Source organism: Natator depressus, chromosome 9 (genome assembly GCF_965152275.1).
Source record: "Natator depressus isolate rNatDep1 chromosome 9, rNatDep2.hap1, whole genome shotgun sequence".
NCBI lineage: Eukaryota > Metazoa > Chordata > Testudines > Cheloniidae > Natator > Natator depressus.
Window position 1 is genome coordinate 46,905,928 of NC_134242.1, and position 21,548 is coordinate 46,927,475.

The 21,548-nt window shown below is 46.0% G+C and overlaps 1 protein-coding gene across 3 annotated transcripts in view; it reads right to left on the bottom strand.

The window, feature by feature from the left end:
* Nucleotides 1-4,624: 4,624 nt before the first annotated feature.
* DGKD (diacylglycerol kinase delta) overlaps nucleotides 4,625-21,548 on the bottom strand; it is a 92,059-nt gene continuing 75,135 nt past the window's right edge. For all 3 annotated transcript variants that reach the window (XM_074964047.1, XM_074964046.1, XM_074964045.1), the window contains 11 exons: nucleotides 21,246-21,342; nucleotides 19,790-19,897; nucleotides 18,293-18,406; nucleotides 17,658-17,792; nucleotides 14,183-14,334; nucleotides 12,954-13,065; nucleotides 12,712-12,804; nucleotides 12,205-12,324; nucleotides 11,767-11,884; nucleotides 10,289-10,419; nucleotides 4,625-9,062 (listed from right to left, as the gene is read on the bottom strand). In XM_074964047.1, the coding sequence (XP_074820148.1) occupies nucleotides 8,973-9,062; nucleotides 10,289-10,419; nucleotides 11,767-11,884; nucleotides 12,205-12,324; nucleotides 12,712-12,804; nucleotides 12,954-13,065; nucleotides 14,183-14,334; nucleotides 17,658-17,792; nucleotides 18,293-18,406; nucleotides 19,790-19,897; nucleotides 21,246-21,342 (1,270 nt within the window). In that variant the 3' untranslated portion in view covers nucleotides 4,625-8,972. The remainder of the gene's footprint in view (nucleotides 9,063-10,288; nucleotides 10,420-11,766; nucleotides 11,885-12,204; nucleotides 12,325-12,711; nucleotides 12,805-12,953; nucleotides 13,066-14,182; nucleotides 14,335-17,657; nucleotides 17,793-18,292; nucleotides 18,407-19,789; nucleotides 19,898-21,245; nucleotides 21,343-21,548) is intronic.

Consider the following 21,548-nt stretch of genomic DNA (forward strand, 5'->3'; position numbering starts at 1 on the left):
GGTTCTGAATCTTTACCAAAGACATCTTTTCTGTCTCAGCGTTTCTCACTGTAAGCGTGTGGGACTCACCCCTGCAGCGCCTCCTGCTGGTGTCCTGGGAATTAGCTCTACTTCCAGCCTTGGAGCGCCCTCTGCAGGCCAGTGTCCCACTTACCCCGGGCCCCCTTGTCCCTCCCGGACCCGGTGCCCCTTGTACACCAGGGTGCTGCCCCCTGGCAGTAACCCCTCACTTGCAGGGTCTCCCCTCCCCGGGGAACCCCTACCCCCTATCCCTACCTCGCCTCAGTCATCGGCTACTGCCAGTCACCAGCTAGCCCCCGTGTCCTGGGGCAGACTGCAGTATAAGTCACTCATCACAGGCAAGGTTGGGTTTGTACCTGCTGCCTCTGGCTAACCTTGGGCTGTCCTCTGCAACCCCAGTACCTGTTAGGCCTAATACTAGGCTGCAGCCTGGGGATTCCTGGCTGGAGCTCCCCAGCTCCTCAGGCCCTTCCCCAGCCCTGCTCCAATCTAGGTACTCTACTTAAGTCCCTGCAGCCAGGTCCCTCCCTCTCAGAAGCTACAGAGAGTCTTTTGCCTTTTACTAAAGATTTCCCTGGAGAGCCCCTTTATAGGGTCAGCTGAGACTGTTTGGGGCGTGGCCACAGCTGAGGCTGCCTCCCAATCAGCCCAGCCTAAAGCTCCCAGCCCCATCTCTCCAAGGGCTGGCTTTTAACCCCTTTGGACCTGGAGTGGGTGACCACCCCGCTACACTCAGGGACTTGAGTAAAATAAAAAATGTTCAACAGTCTAAGAATTCCTTTCCCCCTCAATCAGGTTTCACTTGCATGGTTCTTCTTGGTATCCTGTGTTCTAGTCATCTCGTCTTAGGAGGTACAGGGTAATAATAATGGCTCGTTCTTATTTAGCACTTTCCATCAGCATATCTCAAAGTGTTTTACATGAGATGTCAATGTCATTATCCCCATTTTACAGATGGGGAAACTGAGGGAAAGTGACTTGCCCAAGGTCACTCAGCAGGCCAGAGGCAGAGCAGGAGTAGAACCCAGCTCTCCTGAGTCCCAGTCCAGTACTTGTAAACAAGGCCTGAATTTGCAATGTACAACAAACCCCACAGCCCTCTCAGGGCTTCTTTACCCATGATCAAGCAAAAGGCACAAACACCTTTCCCCTCACAGGTTACTTTTACAAGCCAAGTGCTGATACAGCTCATACAGGAGCAGAGCAGCATGTCCACAGGATCCTATGACTGCCCCTTCAGAGAATGTACCTAGTAGGGAGGCAGGGCAGAAATTGTTCATTCTCTTGTGGCTGAGAACTCCAGCACGTCATGGCTTTGATCCTAGCACTCATGTTCATACCAGAAGAAGAGCATTTAGATGCTGTGCAGGGAGTAAGTTGGTTATATGACACTCCAGTCCCAGCCTCACACTCAGTTGATTCATGGATATTTGTTCTACAAGGCTGTAGCTGCTGATAGATATTAACAAGTGCACAGAACTAAGAGACTAATAGCCACACCACCAATACTTAGCTATCCACTCCAACCTGACTCATCCCCTCACAAGACTGGTCATCCATTGTATGGACCCACTGCTAAAAACCACCACCAGATTCCCCTGACAAACCACCCCCTCTTCCTCTTCCTGCCACTTGAGGAAAATGCTGAGTCATGCAGTATGTCCTGAGTCAGCCAATATGGGTTCCCTGCTGTCTTTCCCCCCACCATTGTGATGGAATGCCCATGCCACACAAGGCCCAACAGGTTATATTAGGCCAATTAACCTATAGGCTGCACCTGGAGGAATGCCAGGGCATGCTATGGCCTAACTGGCAGATGAAGTTGAGCTGAGAGAGGAGTTGGGCTGGATTTATAAAGCTAGGAAGCTGGCGCCAGGAAAGGGCTGCAGAGAAATAGTCTGCAGTCACTCCCTGGGAGGAGGGAAGTTTGAGCTGGTACACCGGGGGGAACAGGGACTAGAAGCTGTAAGAAGTAGTCCAGGGAAGAAGCAACAGGGAAAGCAGACCACAGTTGCCAGTTATAGGGTCCCGGACTGGAACCTGGAGTAGTGGGTGGGCCTGGGGTTCCCCTGCTGGCTACTGGGTCATCAAGGCAGTGCTGGAGAAGGCTGCCTGAGACTGTTGGTGCAGAAGCGCTTGGATACCCCGAAAAGGGGCACTGCTTAGTGACCTGGCCAGAGGACCAAGTCACAAAGAGGCAGCAGCAGCTCCTGGGGTGAGAGAGGGGCTGCAGACTGAGAGAGACAGAGATATGGGGTGCAATCAACAGAATGGGTGTTGGCCTCACAGAGCGAATCCCTAGAACAGTGAAGAGGTGCTGTCCAGTGGTAAGTAGTGCACCCAATCACACACATGTAGATATGTCTCCCATCTGCCCACTCATTGTGGGGATAGTAATAGTTACCTACCTTGCAGGCTGCTTAGGAAGTTTGTAAATCTTTTGAACTCTTCCGCTGGAAGCTGCTAGAGAAATGCAATGTATAATTACAATGGGGAAAATACACCATGCCAACTCACTAATGTAACTGCTGTTATCAGCACTGCCTCCATCTGCCCACTCGGGAATGAAGGCCTCAAGCCTTTCTACTGGAGCTGCCGCTAAGACATGGGTGCCTGGCTACACAATACGCCAGCGGACACTGCCCACAGCAGATGCCTTTCTCATAGAAGAGCACCCTTCTGAGTGCTGGGATGGGGGGAGCCACTTCCCTTCCCTCAGTCACTTCTGGTGCCCTCTAAACCAGTCTGCTTCCAATGCTGCCAACACTGCAGGGTAAAGAAGGATCTCCAGGGCTTTCCCTCTCCCCATTTTTCACACCAAGTGAGAGAGAAGGTGTGTGGCATGAGGAGAGGTGGGTAGAGATGATTGAATGACAGAAAACCCATTGTTGCTTCAGAACATTAAGGGCCTTCCCCAGTTCACACTGAAGAGATCCGCTGGGCCATGTTCAGCCACATCAGTGGAGTCAGAGCACTGCTGAAAGTGGCCCATTATCCCTGATGTGACCACGGCTGCACATGGCAGAGATTTGGATATAAAGCTTCTGCAATCCAAAGTAAGAGATGAACTAACCTAAAAATGTGTTTGTCTTAATAGTTTAGCTAAGTGGTAACTCATCTGGTTCGTCTCTGCTGGTGTTTGTCTTCTTTGATAGCTCTTTCTATAGCACTATTTACTTCACAGTGACCTAGACTCAGACCTGGGGTAAGTGGTGCATCTCCACTGAAGAGAATGGCTCTTAGGATGCTATTCTGATCTGGGGGTAAGTGGGTGCATATTTATATTAAAATCTGCGTTTTCTTCCCTGTTATTAAGACTTTGGAGGTTAGTGGATGGAATACAACGTAATGTGGTGGCTAACCATTTCTATCTAGCACAAGGGCTATACAACTGCTAGGATTTCTAACATCCCCAATGCATTAAAATTATTCCTCCTTTTCAGTGGAAGGGCTCCAGCAACTTTCATCACTCTGTAATTCTTGCATGTGAAGCTCTGTTTTCCATCTGAAATATTCATAATTTATTCAAACAAATATTACTGAGTTTCCACTTACTTTGAAATGTTGTTAAACTGTAAGAACTGTGCCCTGAGGTCAGGAATAACTTGTTGCAAGGTTCTTAGTCTTACAAACGCATTGATCGTTATCTGATTACACAGTTAGAAGGAGAATGGAGGTAGAGTGTGGCCTATGGTATTTCTCACTCAAATCCCTCTAAACTTTTAGGTTTGAAGTTTACAGATTCACTGTGTACTTTTGATTGCAACTGACTTCTACATTTCCTGGGAAGAGAGTATATTACTTCCTTTACAAATACATTTTCACTTATCTCCTGAGTCTAGAAACTGTGTCCGTAACATGCTGATGATCCAGGAGCCTGTGTGATCAAGTTTGGAGATAAGAGTTACAACAGCAGCTAAGAATTCAAAAAATTTGATGCAGAGGGATACTAGATCACAGGAGGGGAATAACCTCTCATGTTTAGGAAGGTGTTGGAATTTCTCTTAGTCACTAAAAAAAAATACAGCTGGCACTTGAAAGGGGACCTAAATTCCTCTCAAATCCCCAAGGGGGTCTATGCCCATTCTAGCAGTGGGTCTTACATAGGGTGACCAGATAGCAAGTGTGAAAAATCGGGACAGGGGTGGGGGGTAATTGGCACCTATATAAGAAAAAGCCCCAAATATTGGGACATCTGGTCACCCTAGTCTTATACACATGGAAACTATGCAGTAGCATTTGCAGTGTTAGAACCAATGCATTTGAAATATTTTTTTTCTCTTTACACTTCTGGCTATAGAAACTTGTCTAATAAAGTTAAAATAAATACTTCCTCCTGCACACATTGATTAAGCCAGTGTGATGAGGAACAGCTATAAATTAATGTACACCAATTAGAGCTATGATCTCTTCACTTCCTTGATAATAACGCCCCCACTCCCTCCCACCCCACCCCAGAAGCAGCTTTGAACCTCTGAGCTTTTGATGCTATTCAGGATAAAATCATCGTCCCAAAGCAGAGCTTCTTGTTGGGAAAGAGGCAATAAGTGGATGTTGTAGCCCACTTGCAGGATGAAGATGATAACAGAGGAATTCTTTTCCGGAAGATGAGAAACAGGTTAGCTTTATATACAAGAACAACTTATTTACAACAATCAACAGCAAACTATGTACATAAAATACAAGAGGCGTTTCCATGGCAATCACTGTATAAATTACGATAATAAATAGGAGGGGAGCAGATCCCATTCTTAAGGCACAAAACCTTCTTTCCAAAACTGTACAGGGATCCAGGTGCTTCCCTATGTTTTTGACAGGATCACAGGAATGGTGTGGACACCCCTGAGGAATAACAGTTGGTAGGCAGCGATACGGACACGTGATTACTGCTGACAGCCTTATAAACAATATTATTTTTCATCTTTCTTTTTTACAGTACACGTTTCTGAAGATACAAATTTTTTTTGTGTAAACAGTCTTTCACTTTATCACACAGCTCATATATGCATCTTTAAATAATACTAAAATAACAAGAGAAGCTTTGAATAGGAGTCGGGAGCAGTCCAAGGAATTCTGGGACTAAGCGGCTCTGTACAGTCTGTGAGGTTCCTAGCTGCAGAGGCGCTTTTCTAGAGATGGGATCCCTCTACTGAAATCTATACTGACCAAGTCTTCATGGTCTGACAGAACACAAGTCTCCACTAGAGCTAAACAGAATAAATAACACACTGCACCTACACTGAACAGCTGGCACATGCTGTTCTTGGTCAAACGCTTATAATCTAAGCACTGTAAAGGAACTCCAGCAAAACAGGTAAGACCATGTTATAAATTAAAACCCTTCCCTCCCCGAGGAGGCCCACACTAGGACATTCCTGATCAGCTCGTGGGCAAATCTTGTTCTAACTCATACTGCATGCAACCTCAAAAACTGAATGGGGCTGAATAGGGTGACAGGGCAGGATCTGCCACCAAGGAGTAAATTTCCACTGCAATGTCTGGTAAACGAGGCACTGAACTTCCATTATTGGTAACAGAAACCACATGCCCAATTTGCCACACTGCTCCTCCCCTCCTAAATCATTGCCAGGAGAGTGGACTGACGAGGCAGAAGGTGACCTGAGGCCTTGACACTAGTAGCATTTTAATTACAAGACCGAACTTGTACAAGAGACCTGTGAAGTTCTAACTTCTCCCAAGTGGGTGTTTTGCTTGACAGGGCAGGAGAGTTTTGTTTTTGGCAAGCAGCAGTGACATTTTTTTCAGTCTGGTTTTCCTGAGTTGTCCAAGCCATTTTCTCTCCCACAGAAAAGCTTATCAGATACCAGAGGGACAACTCTGAATAGGTAAGCTAGAACCTCAGTCTGACCATCAAAGGTATGGAGACATCTTTCACTGATGTTTGACACCAGTGCTCTCATTTTAGACCAAGGGCCTAAGCTATAGAGAGATGGCATTACTCCCAGTGCAACTGTGGTACACCCTCTCTTTAGATATGTACCTCATGCACAGCCAAAGGCACTCGGGTTAAATATAAGATCCCATTCTCTAATTCTCAAAAGGAGGCAGAATGTGGTCTCCATCCCCATGGGATGCTGCTGGAAGATATCTAATGCAATGGAGAGTGACAATGCTATAAGTGTATTCGGAAAATTCACCAATGAAAAGAAATATATTGGGGTACACAGAGGGAAATAAAGAGTGCAGAGTTTAACTCCTTGACTAAATGGACACATTGCCAAAAGCAGATAAACCAGTGACCTTCAGTACTCCTAGGATAAGATGTAGTTCTAAGTAGTATGTTTGGACAGGAGGGGACCTGCTAGGATCTCACCATCAGTCTGATTAGGAAAAAAAATACAGAGGAACTGTTCCTATTGAGGCAAGAACTGAATCCATCCAGAACTAAGTAATGCAAGCATGGTAAGCACACACTGTTCTTCTAACCATGAGACATCTTAAAGAAGCATAGTCAGCAAGAATTTTAAAGAAGCATAGCTAGCAAGAATTGTGGTTCTTTCACAATCTGAGCAAAAAGAGAGAAATCCCCTCTTTCTTTGCTTCCTCCAGAATTATCACATGGTACTTCTCTTCCCTGCGGTGTTCTCCTACCTGTGTATACGCTACTACCAACACACACACTCTTGCAAATACCATGAAGCGGGCGCTACTTGGTTATCGTCAGCAAGAATGAAAAAGTGCAGCAATATTCTTCATTATGTCCCACGGCTCCGCTTACCAGTGGGTTTTCCTAACACTCACACAGGCCTTGATCAGCGTCCAAACAAGCAAATGAAAGCAGCTGGAAGAGAACTTTGGGAAATAAAATTGTCTATGATTCTTACTTGTTCAATATATTAGGGGATCCAATGCAGTAAGAGGGCTCTGTACTAATAAAGAAAAAAAAAATCACTGTGGAAAGGGATGCTAGTGAAGAGTAAGGAGGGAAAAGCTCTTGGAGCAGAGCTGCAAAATTTCCTCTCTCTGCTCCCTCACTACAATGGTTTATATCAGGTGTTTTGCTATGGGAATCAAGCAGGTGTAGCCTTCTCACCACTCTGCATAAGCAAACCTCAATGTCCTGTGTTCGAAACGGAGATGTGTAGGGAGACAAGGACTGGAGAGAAAACAAGACCGTACACTCAAGGCCCAAATAACCCTTGGGGTAATTCTTTTGAATTCAAAGGAGTTTGCACGAGGGCTGAAATTGGCTCATAGTCTCCCATCACATAAAACATCATGTCTGACACTGCAGGTTCAGTTAACTATACGGCGCTAAGGCAGTTTTAAAAAAAGCCTTATGAAGAACAGGAAAAATAAGTTGCCCTCAGAAATTAAACTGTGTGCTACTGTGTATGTGCTCATTTCCCTGCCTACAGGCAGGGTCAGCCAAGTGCCATTCATTTAAAAAAATAAACACATACAAGAGATGTAATGAAAAAGTCCTCCCCTTTTTCCAGCTTTTTGGTGCTAACTGTCAGCAAGCCCTCTCCCCAATGATAATCACATCAACTGAACTAGGTCTGCTGGGCTTTGGGCTTCGCCAGTCACTTGACGGAAGTTAGTCAATAAAACAGAAATCTGGAAGCAGTCTATAACCTCTGATTCAGAAGTGCTGATTTTCCCATCTTCCACATGCTGGCATCAGAGGCTAGTTGCCAAAGGGGCATCACTTTTCAACATGATACTCCTCTGCCATGTAACACTAACCCCAGATGCTTCTACAAAATCCCTCAATGTTCCAAGGCACATGGCTCTCTTAGTAGCAGGTACAGTACCATGAAGAGTAAGTGACCCTGTTTCCTTTGGCATCCGCCAGCACTGTTGTGAGGGAACAAGGCAGCTTGAGAGAGACCAGGGAGGGAACAGCAACACAAAGACTTAAATAGGGGAAACGATGTAAGTTTCAATGATAGCTTCGTAGCCTTCAAGAGAGGGGAGTGTTTTTTGCCCTTGGATATAAATTAAAGCCACAGGTCCATTCACTTGTGGCCATGGAAGTGGCACTGACCTGAAAAGAAGCCATTCCTAACTGGCTCCAATCTGGTGCCTGACATGCTGCTCCCCTAACAAGGTAGGTTGAATTGTTTCTGTATCCCATTTGGCTAATTTACCCCTCCTGCCCTGAGTGGCTCTTCCCCCCAAGTCTCCTAAAGATGAATCCTGAATGGGTGATTTAATAAGTGAACTGCCTGTACTATTTTTGCTCTATTGTCAAGGGATAAGGGGCTAGCCAGAGAATGTCCTCTGTGACTGGCTGGAATTTTCACCTAACTGCAATGGCTGTGAATTTGGCTGCACCACCATGACTGGCTGAAGAAGAATGACAGACACAGGCCTAGGGTGAGACTGTAGGCTGGTGCAAAAGGCTGTAACCACATGCATTGTTTGTTGCAAGGCATAAGTGACACAGAGAGAATCACTGCAAGGGAAGACTTGCACTGGCTTTGAGCTTCTCTTGCAGGTCACATGCAATTGAAGGATGTATCCAGAAGGGGGCTCCACTAGGTCAAAAGGACAAGCGTTGCCCCATTTGAGCATTATCAGATACAGCTGTCACATACAGACCAGTGGGAGTCTCGGATCTGAAAAGACTATGACTGGCCAATACATCTTTTGCCCTGAATAATTCCAATATGATGAAATCACACACTAAAGGTAGCTGTGTTGCAATTGTCAGTTGTCCTGCATTGTCACCAGAACTAAGACTTTCCATGTCAAAGGACAGGGTTCTTCAAATGGCTGATGAGTTCTCTTCTGGGAGGCTCCACCCCCATCAACAGATAAGGTGCCTCTTGCTGGATGCAACTGTACCCCACATGAAAAAAGGTAGCACCATGACTGGCTGATATGAACTCTGAACAGCAACAGTTTTGAGCATAGCTGCTCTGGGAGGTGAATGCTGTGCAGAAGTTAGGGGGAATGGTAGACACAGGCTGTGAAAACAGATGCTAAACCTCGCTGACAAGAGTATTCCGGCTCAGCTCCTTGATCCCGTGTAATATCCTCTTCATGTGACCCACTTTGGTCACTCCCAGGTCCTGGAAGAAAAGAGGAAAACACATCTTAGATCACAGAAAAAAAAAGCTAGACAGCCAATCAACAGTTACGAACTAATCAGTCCATCATGAAAAATAGAAGGAAACCATATAGAAAGATTACAAACCTTAGTCATATGAATGCTTAAACCAAGCATTGAATGCCTACCAGAGCAAGACAAAGTAACCAACAATCACAGAACTGGAATAAAGCCGGGACTAGCTACAACTGCAAACCACATAGCCAGCCGCAGATGCAAAGTACATGGCTAGCCAGGAGATCAAACCATGTGCAGAAAGGACTATATATATCCCAGGGAACTAAGTCAGCAGCCAGCCACAAAACACATAGGTAAAGAACACAACTAGGCACAGATCACACAGAATAACTATAGGAACACTCAGATACCATGCACAGAAATCACAGAAAATAGTTAGAGATCATGCACAGGAGTCATATTATCACTCGTATATCACATTAATCACTGTACACACAGAACACAAGGCAAGTCACAAATTAAAATACTATGGACATTCATTTATCACACACAACTCATGGGCCACAAATACTCTTGTATCACATGCAAGTCACATAATCAGTCACCGATCTTCATAACTTCCCTTCCCAGAAAAAGCTTCTTCTGATGATGGGAGAAGTGCTGAGAAGTTTTGCAGAGTGGGTCTGCGGTACTGTTTTCTCTTCTCTAAGGATATGACTGGCTATTCAACAAGCAATGTAAGTAACAAGTCTCTGTCCAACTGTCTCATCTAAGACTATGATTGTTTCTTTTTAAAAGTAAATGCAATGATCTGCAGGCCCTCAAATATAGTCACACACTCAACTCCAACTAGCCCAAATCATGAACGATTCTGTAAAGGAGTGAGAGTGAGCTGAACATTGAAATCCTTCTGCTCCACAGTGCTTCAAAATAAAGAGATTCTCAACAACGACGACTAGTTTGGGTGTTGGATTGGACCACAACTTTAGGAAACTGGGAAAGAGTTGGACTGTTGGCCTATGGGCTAATGGCTGACTATTTATGCTAGCTTCCTACTATACATTTTAATTAGGTGACCTGAGAAGAGAGTAAAATGAGGCCATGATGAACCCATTCATCTAGCCAAAGCCACGGGGAATGGACGGTATGCAGGCCATTTCCAAGCACATTCAGCACAGAAGGCCATGCAGATGCAGCTGACTATTTCTGATGAGCTGATCTTGAAAGTACCTTGAGGTCCCGCCGTTCGAGATGCAGGAGCTCAGAGCCCCGGACGTCATGCCGGATGAAGATATCCTTATACTCACAAAGACTGAGATGCTCAAGCCAGGCCGCAACCTCCTCCGTTCCCCAGAGGTGAACTGTCGGAGATGGAAAAGCAGGAGTGCATTGAGTACCCAGAAGCCCAGAGGAAAGAGAGAGTGAGAAAGAACACCAGCAGTATCCAAATCCAAAAGGAAAGCCAAGGGAGAACGTCAAGCAGGACCACAACCCCAAATGAGGGAGAGGAGGACTGACAACAGGAGCTACAATCCCAAACAAAGAAGGAGGTCAGATTAAAATCAGAGCCATTCTCTTAAGAAGAGACTAGATGCAATGAACCATGGGGGTCTGTTTATGTCCATGTCCAGTCACTACCTCGCTGTGACTGAAACTTTACCACCGTGTCTAATAAGAAACTCAATTTCCCTCCGTTTAAAAAACAAAACAGCCATGCAAAATGTTTAGGAGAGAATCAGACGCAGGTTAACTTTCTATTGTTCTTTTTGAGTAAACAGTGCATACTGGCACTTACATTACATAGGTTCCTTCTACGTTCATGGCTCATCGAGTGCTTTCTAGACAAGATGGTAAAATCTCCCTCTGATGTGGGAGGGAGGACTGGCAATGAACACAGGGGGACCTCCAGCTTCCAGACTAGTCTCTAAATACGAGAAAGAAAAGTCCCCACGATCCCAGCGGAAAGAGAGGTCATGGAGGAAAGAGTGACAGGACCCACAATTCCATGGGAGAGGACAATACCCACAGAACAAGTAGTACTCCCAAATTTTAGTGGTAGAGAGTTTTCATAGGTAGAATATAAACCAAAAATCAACTAACACAATTGGAGAGAAAGTGTTCTGATACCAGTCAATTTGCTGATTTCATGGGCCAGTTTTTATCATACTGACCAATAGGATTAGAACTCAAGGTGCACCAGTGGTGATGCAGGATCCCCAGCCAATTAGACATGAGACTTGATTAAACCCTGGGGGCGAATCAATGAGAGAAACATCATTAACCACATCAGGGAGCATCAGCAGTGGGAGGACTGGAGTTACGCGGACTTGGGCCCCACAGTCATTTTGATTGCTAAAAGCCGAAGACCCTCAAGTCCACTCCCGCAGCCCTCCCAAAACATTCCAGAGAACAGTCCAAGTCCTGGTAGACCTCTTCGGAGGGTGCCATCAGTTAGTCTTTGGGAATATCCGCTCAGTGCAGGGTGTTATGGTTCAGAGAGAGCGCACAGAAAAAAAGCTACTTTGCTAAGTGAAAAAGAAACACACTAAACAGAATGTGAGTGTAATGTGTGAATAAAAGTACATGAAAGGAAAAACAGAGGAAAGAGAAAGACACAAAATGGAGACACAGGCAGAGGAGGGGAAGAGTGTGTGCGCACAAACAGGAGATGTAGGGGCACACAGAGTGAATACACAGCCAGTTGGTACCAGGCAGTCCCATGCTGCTACGAGTCTCCTTATTCTTGTTGTTTTTCTCCTTTTTAAACTTGGTCACCAGCCGAAATTTGCCACTGCGGCTGCGTTTGGAATAATCCAGCATCTGGTTCTGCAGAAACACACAGGGAAGTCAATGAAACTTATGTCTCAAATCCATACCATCTGAATGAACCTAGCACCTAGTTCAGCTCAGTCCTTGTAGAGAGGAAAGAGCTTCCAATCTCATGGTCAGGAAGGGGAAGAAAAATGATCAGCTCCATGTCAACCCAGGGACCTCTGGCAGTAACTTCATGGAGTTTTCTCCTGAACTGATTCTGTCTCACACCTGTGACCTACCCACAGGAAGTCACTGAAGCAAGATGAGCAGAGCTAACTAACGAGGACAGCACCTAGGGAAACTGTTTTGCTCCTGTGTTTGAGAGTTATTACCTCTTCATCGCTGGGCTCCATGAGTTGCCATAGCCAAGGGATGTCTGCTAGCTTCCTCAGCTGAAGGTCCATGTCTGTCAGGGCTGCTAGGAGCTGCTCCTTCTGTGGAGGATCCAGCTGCTGCATCAGAGACAGAGCCAAAGGCAAACAGCATTCAGAACCACAAAGTGGAATGCAGAGCATATTATCTCCTTCAAGATATTTTTAAAGAAACCACATATCAAGACATTCCCTTCTAGACCATATTAAGTTTCCTCCCTCTCAAGGAACCAGAGCTCAGAGCTAACCAGCCTGATCTTGTTATATAATGCATAATGTTACCAAATGATGGAGGCAATGGATGGCACAATTTGTTTAAATCCCCCTGGTAAAGTTTGCACTGACTTGTTACAAAGCCAAAAGAGTCCAGAGGCCAGCAAGATCTTGTCTTCATGCCATGGCCACAGTAAGAGAACAGAGTGAGGGAAAATACCTCCAAGCCATTCCCTCCTGTTTATCGCTCCTTACCAGTGCCATCTTGCCAGCCAGCAGAAGCTCTGTCTCACTATGCAGGGCTTTAACATTATTCACCATCTCTACAACCAGGCTGCAGTTCAGACCCTATGGCAACAACAAACATGTGTAAGGGCCAGAAAACACAGCAGTCAAATGGCTAGAGGGAAAGGCGTCTCAGAGAAGCGAACAAGAACAAAGCAGAAAACAGTCACAAAATTGTGGCAAAGCTTAAAAAACAAGCTGCCGAGCAGTACCTCTGTCGATTTGGATTTGGCATATACTTTGTCCATAGATTTGGAGCTGGCATTGACTGCATGAGCAAGCTCCTGTTCCATGTCTTGATAGGACTGGGCTATTTCCCGAATGCTGTGGAGAGAAACACAGACCATGTCAGCTGATCCTCATTCTTTTCTATTCCAATGCCATTCTGGGTGCTGAGGCTATGGACATAGCAGCATGGCAGTGCTCGTGTAGGTAATCTGAACTCTGGCAGATCAGTTCCCATCCAGGTTATCTGCCACGGATAGGGCAAGGCAAACGAGGCATCCCTTTTATATGATCTTATAAAAGTAGCACAAGTCTAACCCTGGCACGTTTTACCAAATCATAAGCAAGAAAGAGCAGCCCAAGGACAGCTGAGCTGATTGCAATACCTGTACTTGTATGTCTAAAGGGATTTTTGAAAGAATACACTAATTTATATGCTTTGGCACTAAATTGTGCCTGAAAATGAATATACACATGCAATTACTTACACCAATGCAGGGCATGTGCACATTCTTTTTTTGCAAAGCACAACTCAGGGCTAGAGTTTAAAATATGGCCCTATACTACACGTAGGCTGTGATTTTAGCAGCAGCTATGCACATGGTAGTTCACAGAAGACTTCTGTGGTGTTCCACTCTGTGCATTTTCTCCTAAATGCTAATATCAGTGAGCAGGACACCTGCAAAAAGAGTGCAAGTGTGCGTATTGGTGTGAAAGTCCTCTTTCACCAATCTCTGCTGCGGCTCTGGGTTAAAGGTCCCCAGCAAGTCTGGCTTCTTCCCTGAGAAGCAGGTGTTTCATTTCTGACAAATTCACTGGCAACATCTAGGGCTAGAACAACAGATGAACCTAAGTCCCCACGTTCTTTAAAAATACAAAATTAACCTCAGCCTGAAAGAAAGAACAAAGGGAGCTGTGCTTGTTTGTGCCAGGACTGAATTTGGTCCACAGTGACTGAAAAAACTTCACTTTGTAGATTTAAATTCTGGTGCAGCTACGGTAATGCAGTGAGCGGATGAAATTATACATTGCTCTAGGCTATTCCCAAGGATACAGACAGCACTGCAGGTGATCAGACAAGACAGACAGCTCTGGAAGGAAAGGGAGTGTGACAACGAGCACCACACTCAGAAGCCAGGAGGGGGCCTCATGAGCCCAGAGGAACAAGATGCCAGAGTAGGGCTGTGAGCCCCAGGAAAAGAGAAGCGGGTCTCACCTATGAATCAGAGCTCCCGCTGCTTGACCAAACTGGTTAATCTGGGTGGACTCTTCTTCAGACATGATCTCCGGGTGCAGGGAGAAAGAGGAGGGCCGGGGCAACTCACACTTCTGTTTATCTTCCCAGGATTTTAGGGTGCTCTCAAATGCCTACAAACAAGGAAAATGCACACAAAACTACCTTGCAAATCTCCCCGAGAAAGCATTTCAACATTTCCTCCACCAGCCTTCCCACAGGGCCTGTGTGTGCCTGTATTACAGGCAGGGCTGGCAGCACCACCAATTATGAAGGCTGCTTGACACACCCCGTTTTAAGACCCTTCTGTTTTCAGTTGCTTACAACTGTGACAAACATTTGGGCTGAAATTTCCCATGCTGGACGTTTGACTCAGGCTCATTACTTTTTTTTCTGTGTTGGAAAATTTCAGTCCAAACAGTTCAGATGTTCCTGAGAATGAGTTTAGGGGAAAATGGCATTGTTTTGGCAATGTCAAAAAATTGTGGTCACCTTTTCTTGGAGAAGCTTTAGCATCCTCATGCTTTGGAGCAGGGACTTGAAATTTGGCAATGGGTGGCCTTTATGTAAGGAACGGGCATTTGGCTTTCCCCATGAAAATCCACACAGATCTGGCCAAGTTATAAGCCTTTTAAAAACTGCAGTTCGCGCATGCTCAGTAGAAACTTGCTAGAGCTTGACAGGTGAAGTCCTTGAAGATTCTATCCACACTGGGCATACTCCAACTTGGGGCTGAGCAGGGCTTTCCCTGGGGCCAGGCATCAGAATGGAGAGCAGGGAATGACCCCACCCTTGCTGGCAAGGCAGCATGGAAAAAGGCTAAAAATGTGGAGCTAGAACATGACCTCAGGGGGTAGGGTATTGAGGGGGGCTAGGGTGGAGGCTGGAGACAGGTCTGGGACAGGTTGGAGGCGATTGGGCAGAAGGGATCAAGCTCAGGAGAATGAGCAGAAGAGTCAGGGCCCACTAGAATACACTCCCATCCAGAGCCTGGAATGGAACCCAAGACGGAGTCTCACCGTTTCTCTGCTGTCAACTAATATCTATGAAACCCACTACCAAACTGTCTGTCCATCTCCCTCTCGTGCTGGTCCATACAGAGGATGACAACCTACTATTGCTATCAGTTACTCTGTTAGCTCAAATGGCAGAGGTCTAGGTGATGAATCTGAAGTTTCCAACCCTGCTGATGACCCATGTAGGTGTCAAATACTAGAACTGTTTTTCCAGTTTGCTTTTTAAAAAAAAAACAACAGGAAATTACACACACAAAACTATGTTAAAAGAACATGAAAAGTCAAGCATTCAGAAGTTAGAATTAAGGTTGCCTGTACCACCTTAGTTTGCCCTCCCTTGTGTATATGTATTATGATACAGCCTTTAATTACATGATCACATACTAATTTTCCACAGGACCATTTCTCTGCTTCATTCAGTGCACAGGATGGGCCTGCTCTCGGAATGACGCAGGCTTGTGTAGAAAAGAAGACTTTGTCTGTAGGCCCCCTACTTCATTTTTTGCAAAAATTGGAAGGTGTGTACAGAATGAAACAGGGGACTGCAGGAAGAGAAAGGACAGTTTCACCATTAAGGGAGCTGAATGTCACTCTGGAGAACTGGATTATAGCCCTGTCTTTGCCACAGAGTTCTTAGCTGATGCTGGGCAACTCACTTAAACAAAACTTTTCATAGATGACCACTAACTGTGTTCTCCTCATTTTCTGAGTGACCAACTTGGTACCTTGGAGTCTGCTTTGCAGAAGGGTTGAGCCCTCAGAACTGCAACTGAAGCCCGTGGGAACAGGGCTTTGAGCATAGAAAGTGCTACAAATGCTAAGCAGTCTGAAGAAAAATCAGGCCCCAGGTGTCTCAAATTGGGCACTCAAAATGAGTGGACACTTTTGACTGTACTCTCTCCATGCCTGTGCTCCCAGCTGTAAAACAGGGATGAGACCCTCTCACCTTGAGGAGGTGCTATGAAGATAGAATGATTAATGTTTGTGAGCTCTCAAGTGGTATGCACCATAGAAAATCCCATGAGGAAATTGACACTTCTCTCTTCAGAGCAGGGTGTGAGTAGTGTGCAGTGAACTAAAGGGTCACCCACTTTGTTGCTGCTGTAGGCCAAGATCATCACAGACACCAGGGACTCCAGGCACTCCTCCACTCTCCCCAGAGCCTCCCCGTGTGCCACTCTCCCCTCTCCCTCTATTTAAGGGACTCTCTGCAATCACTTTTGCCCCCATATGCCAGGGGCTTTGTGTGTCCACTATGTTCCCCTCCCCCATACCATAATCCCCCATTCTCTCCCCCACAATGGCAGGGGCTCTGTGCACCCCCCATCTGTCACATGCCTGGGGCTCTATGTGCCCCCCATTCCACCCCTGCCAGGGGTTCTGTGTGCCCCCCATTTCTTCACTGTCCCCTTCCCCCTTATCATTGTCCCCCACTGTCTTCCCATGCCAGGGGCTCTGGGCAACCCATTCCTCCTTCCCCCATCCCACTGGTTTTGTGTGCCGTCATTCCCTGGTTCTCCCAACACACCCTTCCCCACCATGTCATGAGCTCTGTGTGCCCCCCACACCAGGGGATGTGTTTGCCCCCTCCATTGCCTTTTCCTCCATACTAGGGTCCCCCATTCTCCCCATAGCCTAGGACTTCTATGTGCTCCCCATCCCCCCATTCTTATATCTTTTATTTTCGTCAGTGATAGAAAACATTCAGGAAGTCAAAATTTTAATCCCTATTGAGAGGATGGGCAGAGCTCACATGGGGAGTTTTGTTACGCTGGAAGGTGTCAATAGCTGGTCTCAATGGTTTATAGTCAATGTCAGAGCTGGCTGGCTGAAACTGCTGAGTCTGCTAACCAGATGCCAGGGGTTCATTTCCTCCTTCCAGTTTTCCTCCAAATCACTGGGGTTCTGGACAATGATGCCTAGAACATTCCCTCAAATTTTGGAATTGATCAGGTGCAGCATTCAAATATTATCATGTTACAGACAGAGAAATGCCTTTCAGTTGAGTGTAGGACCTTGCTTCGCTTGGCCAATAAGGCCTGGAACCACACACTGAACAACGAGGAGAAAACAAAACATTGAATAGCTCTTCATTAACTGAGTCTCATGCATCCAGTGCACAGAATGAGGCAGGCGTCCTGCGGAAAAAATAGTATGTGATCATGTCATTAAAGACAGTATGCATACACACAAGGGGGCCAAGGTAAGGTGGCATGGCCAACCTAAATTCTAGCATTTCCTGTTTTCTGAATGTTTGATTTTGAAAACTTACCAATATTCTTTTAACAGTGTGTGTGTGTGTATGTAAGAGTATATACTGCACACCTGATATGTATGTGTCTCTCTACAGTCTTTCAGGTTATTGCATTCCTCTCTGGGGTATAGATGGTGTTAAAGGATGTCTCTCTTGTACATCTACTGTACTGCAGGGTTACTCTTACCCTGTCTCTAGTTAGCGTCTGTGCCCTGTTCTTATGAACAATCCAAATATAACCAGGGGGTTGAATCCAGGCTTCTCCGTCCACTTGTACAGGCACTCCCTCATCTCCCAGGATTGCTATCTTCACAGTCCGGCACTGCGAGAAATGAATGTATTAAATGGGTCCCAAAATAAAAGTTACCAAAAGACAAGAGGTGTTGTATACATTTCCTCTCCAAACGTTTCCCTGTGTCCGACAGCCTTGTTCTAACTGCTGCTGGTGGGGCTGGACCACCTGATTCACACACACAGTTCTTCCTGTGCAGGGCAAACTCCCTTGGGGCCCTGGCATCTGGTACATCATGCCTTCGGTTATCTGATGGACTGCTGTTCTAGTCAGTGTTTCAACTGCCACAATCTATCCAGATCACAGCGAACAGTGGAAAACCACTCCATGCTCGATACTATCTGAAGCTACTAGCCCTGATCCCTGCAGGCCCCCACATCAGGACTAGGGGAGTCTGAGAGCCACAGGCTTTGCATTCTCTGCCCTGTTGGGACTGACAGCAAGCAGAAACACATCACAGCCTTCAAACCAAGTGTTCTGGGTGGAGGAGGCATAAGGTTGGCCAAGGAGCTCACAAAAGCAACAGATACCTGTGCAATCCGGTGATGCTGTAGATTAATCACTCGTGATACTGCCATCTGCATGCTACCAAACACGGCTACCACCTCCAAGATCTTGTCATCAAAGGAAGGGGCTGTAAATGTCTAAGCAGACACAAGGGGAGAGAGAATTCAATTCACATATTTCTCTGTGTTAGAAAAGCTTCCTTCCCTCCCACGAATGGACATTTGTGACTTTTTCTTTTGCTGTTTATTTGCTATATAATTAACAATAAGGCAACAATGTGGATTCTGAAGTGATCCAGGAAGGAGAAAAAGTAGCCGCAGTATTCCCAGTGGGCTTCCAAAAGCAGCTAAAGGATCATTTCTGCACAGTGATGACACACATGCCTCTATACAACATTATTCTTACAGGACTTGATTATCTCCATTATTTGAAGGTCAAAATTTTGGAGCCTCACGCAAAGCCCACTGAAGTTTATGGAAAGACTGCCCTTAGCTTAAATTGGCTTTAGAGCAGGCCTTTTGAGTGGAGAGGAATTGGGGGGCATCTCAGAGCTCATCTATTGCGTTTCATGAAAGTCAGAAGGATTGGAATAGGATCTAACTCCAGTCTGAACCCCTGTGGCTGACAAATTGCTGAAGTTTGACTTTTGGGTACTGTGACAAAGCTCTGTCCTTGGCTCCGTGGGTCCCGCGTTTCCTGGCGGATTTCGCTAGCCTCAGAGGCTCAAAGTGACCCTCCATGTAACCCTTCTTTCTCTAGAGACAAGGGTCACAGTCTACTGAGCCATTTTCATCATAAGCCAGCAAGGGAGGTGAGAAGAAGTTATCCTTCCTTGCACAGTCTCTGTTGTCTCCCAGCCTCAGTGATTAATCAGGGGGCAAAGGTGGGGGGGGAGCCCGGGCCCACCCTCTACTCCGGGCTCCAGCCCAGGGACCCTAATAGTATCAGCTATGGTAGCTGACCTTTTAGAAACATGACATGTACAATTCCCTGGGCTACTTCCCCCACAGCAGCCCTCCCTTCCTCAAGCTCCACTTCACCCTTACCTCAGGGCCTCCTTCCTTGTGCCTGATATGGTGTGCACTACTCAGCCTTTCCAATAGCGCAACTTCCTCCCACAGCTCCTGACATGCACACCCACCTGACTGACTGGGAGGCTTTTAACTAGTTTCAGCCAGCCCCTGATTGGCTTCAGGTGTCCCAATCAACCTAGCATTCTCCCTGCCTTCTGGAAAGTTCTTAATTGGCCCAAGGGGTCTTAATTGACCTGGAGCAGCTTCCATTTCACTTAACCTGGTACCAGGGATTTGTTTAGCCTGGAGCTAATATATCTATCTCCCACTACTTTTCTATAGCCATCTGGCCTTGCCCTGTCACAGTACCCACACATTTCACAGAGAAACCTCAGCCAGATATGCTCTTGTTCCAACCGTCAGATCTCAGGTGCTAATGGTGCACTCAACAGTAAATACTGAAGAAATTTGTTGCATTCCCATTTGCCACCTTCAAGGAATACTCACATCATCTTCTTTGGTGCCTCCCCAGAAGTTAGTGCCCCCAGCATAGCTGGGAATGTTGAGTACAGCGATCCCCTGAAGACTGGGCAAAGGGATCGGACGCCCATCACACTGCACAGAATAGAAGATAATGTCACATTTATAGCTGTGCTGATGTTAGCAGGCAGCAATTTTAAAGCCTCTCCAGATTACTCAGTCATCACTAGGCAGACTGCTGAAGAGAGCAGAACATTTTCCAGATACTGTCGAGGGCACACTCACTGGGCTGGCACTGAAGCACACTGCCTGCATAACTGGATGAGTTCCCAGGACTACTGGCCTTGTCTACACCAGGAAATTACATCATGGTATAACATCAGGGCTCAAATAGCTGGTAGATGCCCATATGCTATCCCGGCACTTCTCTGAGTGACTGGCTTGCTCTCCAGAATCTCAGCTTTTATTTAAAAAGAGAAAGCGAGTCTCCAGCCAGTATGGTGGCAAAAATAACACGCAAAAATATGAGCCAAGAGTATTTGATGCAGACAGGAATAATAGCTTTTGGGGTGATGAAGAGCCCCATTCATCTCACTGAGATGTTAACTCTCAATGCCTATTGATGACAGTTTAAATGGCAACATTAATTACTACATTCCTCAGGTAAGAAAGAAGGGGAAGGGGCACAATTTCCTGTGAGTGCTGTTTCATTCTGGTGACACAAGCAGGTACTGTTTGGGAGATACCACCCCTTCTTCCCTCCAATCAAGCATGAGCCATGCTCTAGAAATGTAGCAGAGCTCATGGACACATTTAAGCCCCAAGTGGGGCGGGGTGGGGTTGGGGGTCGGTCCAGCTGAGAGAGCCTGGTGGAGCCAATGGCATTGTGATCTCACTTTGAACATCTGCACAATTTGCTGTGAGTGGCGTTGCATTTTGACAACTCATATGGATGGAGCTAATGTTCTGGGGGAAGCCTGGAAAAATATCACCATTTTCTTCCCCAGTCTGACCCCCGTAGAACATGTCTTAACTAATACGATGTTAGACAACCAGAATAGATAAGGACAATGGTGTTTACAGGAGATACAATGTCAAACACAACAACCCTTGTCCTATGCTGAGGGTCTTTGCTCAACAGCGTGTTAGTCAACATTTTCTAAAACGATGTAATTTCCTATCACAAGAATGGGAATATCTTCCTAGTATCAGCAAAGGCTGCTTTCATCAGGCTGAGGGTTGATATGGGCTAACAGTGCAGCGGGGTGGGGAATCCCAAGGACTGAAAATGGAAATGTTCCTCTGGAATCAACAGGTTGGGTCAGATTCAAGGTGACTGACGGAGATGCTGGAAGGGCTTCATGTATTCAGTTAAAGACTGATAAATGATGCTAAAATAAATGGCGCAATCAGAAGCAAAAAAATAAAAATTGACTGGGATGGGAGAAGGAGACATTAAACCACATAACGTTTTCTTTCTCACCTCCAGCAAGACTTTTTGCTCCAAGTTCTTGTATGTTCTGTGTAGCAGCTCCTTGGTCCCGAGCACTCCATACCACATCATGTTTTTAGTACGACTTCTTAGAGGGACAAACAAAGGTACAAGAGATACAACAGTCAGCATGAGGCACCGTCATTTACTGTCTGATTGTGAGAAAAGATTATTTCAATGATACCTCCCAACCCCCTAAAAATAGGAGTCCTCCTCTTTCAGAAGAAAGCAGCACTGGAAATTGCCACCCCTTGTATTCTGAAAAGAGGTTGCCCTTGGAAAAAAATGAAACAG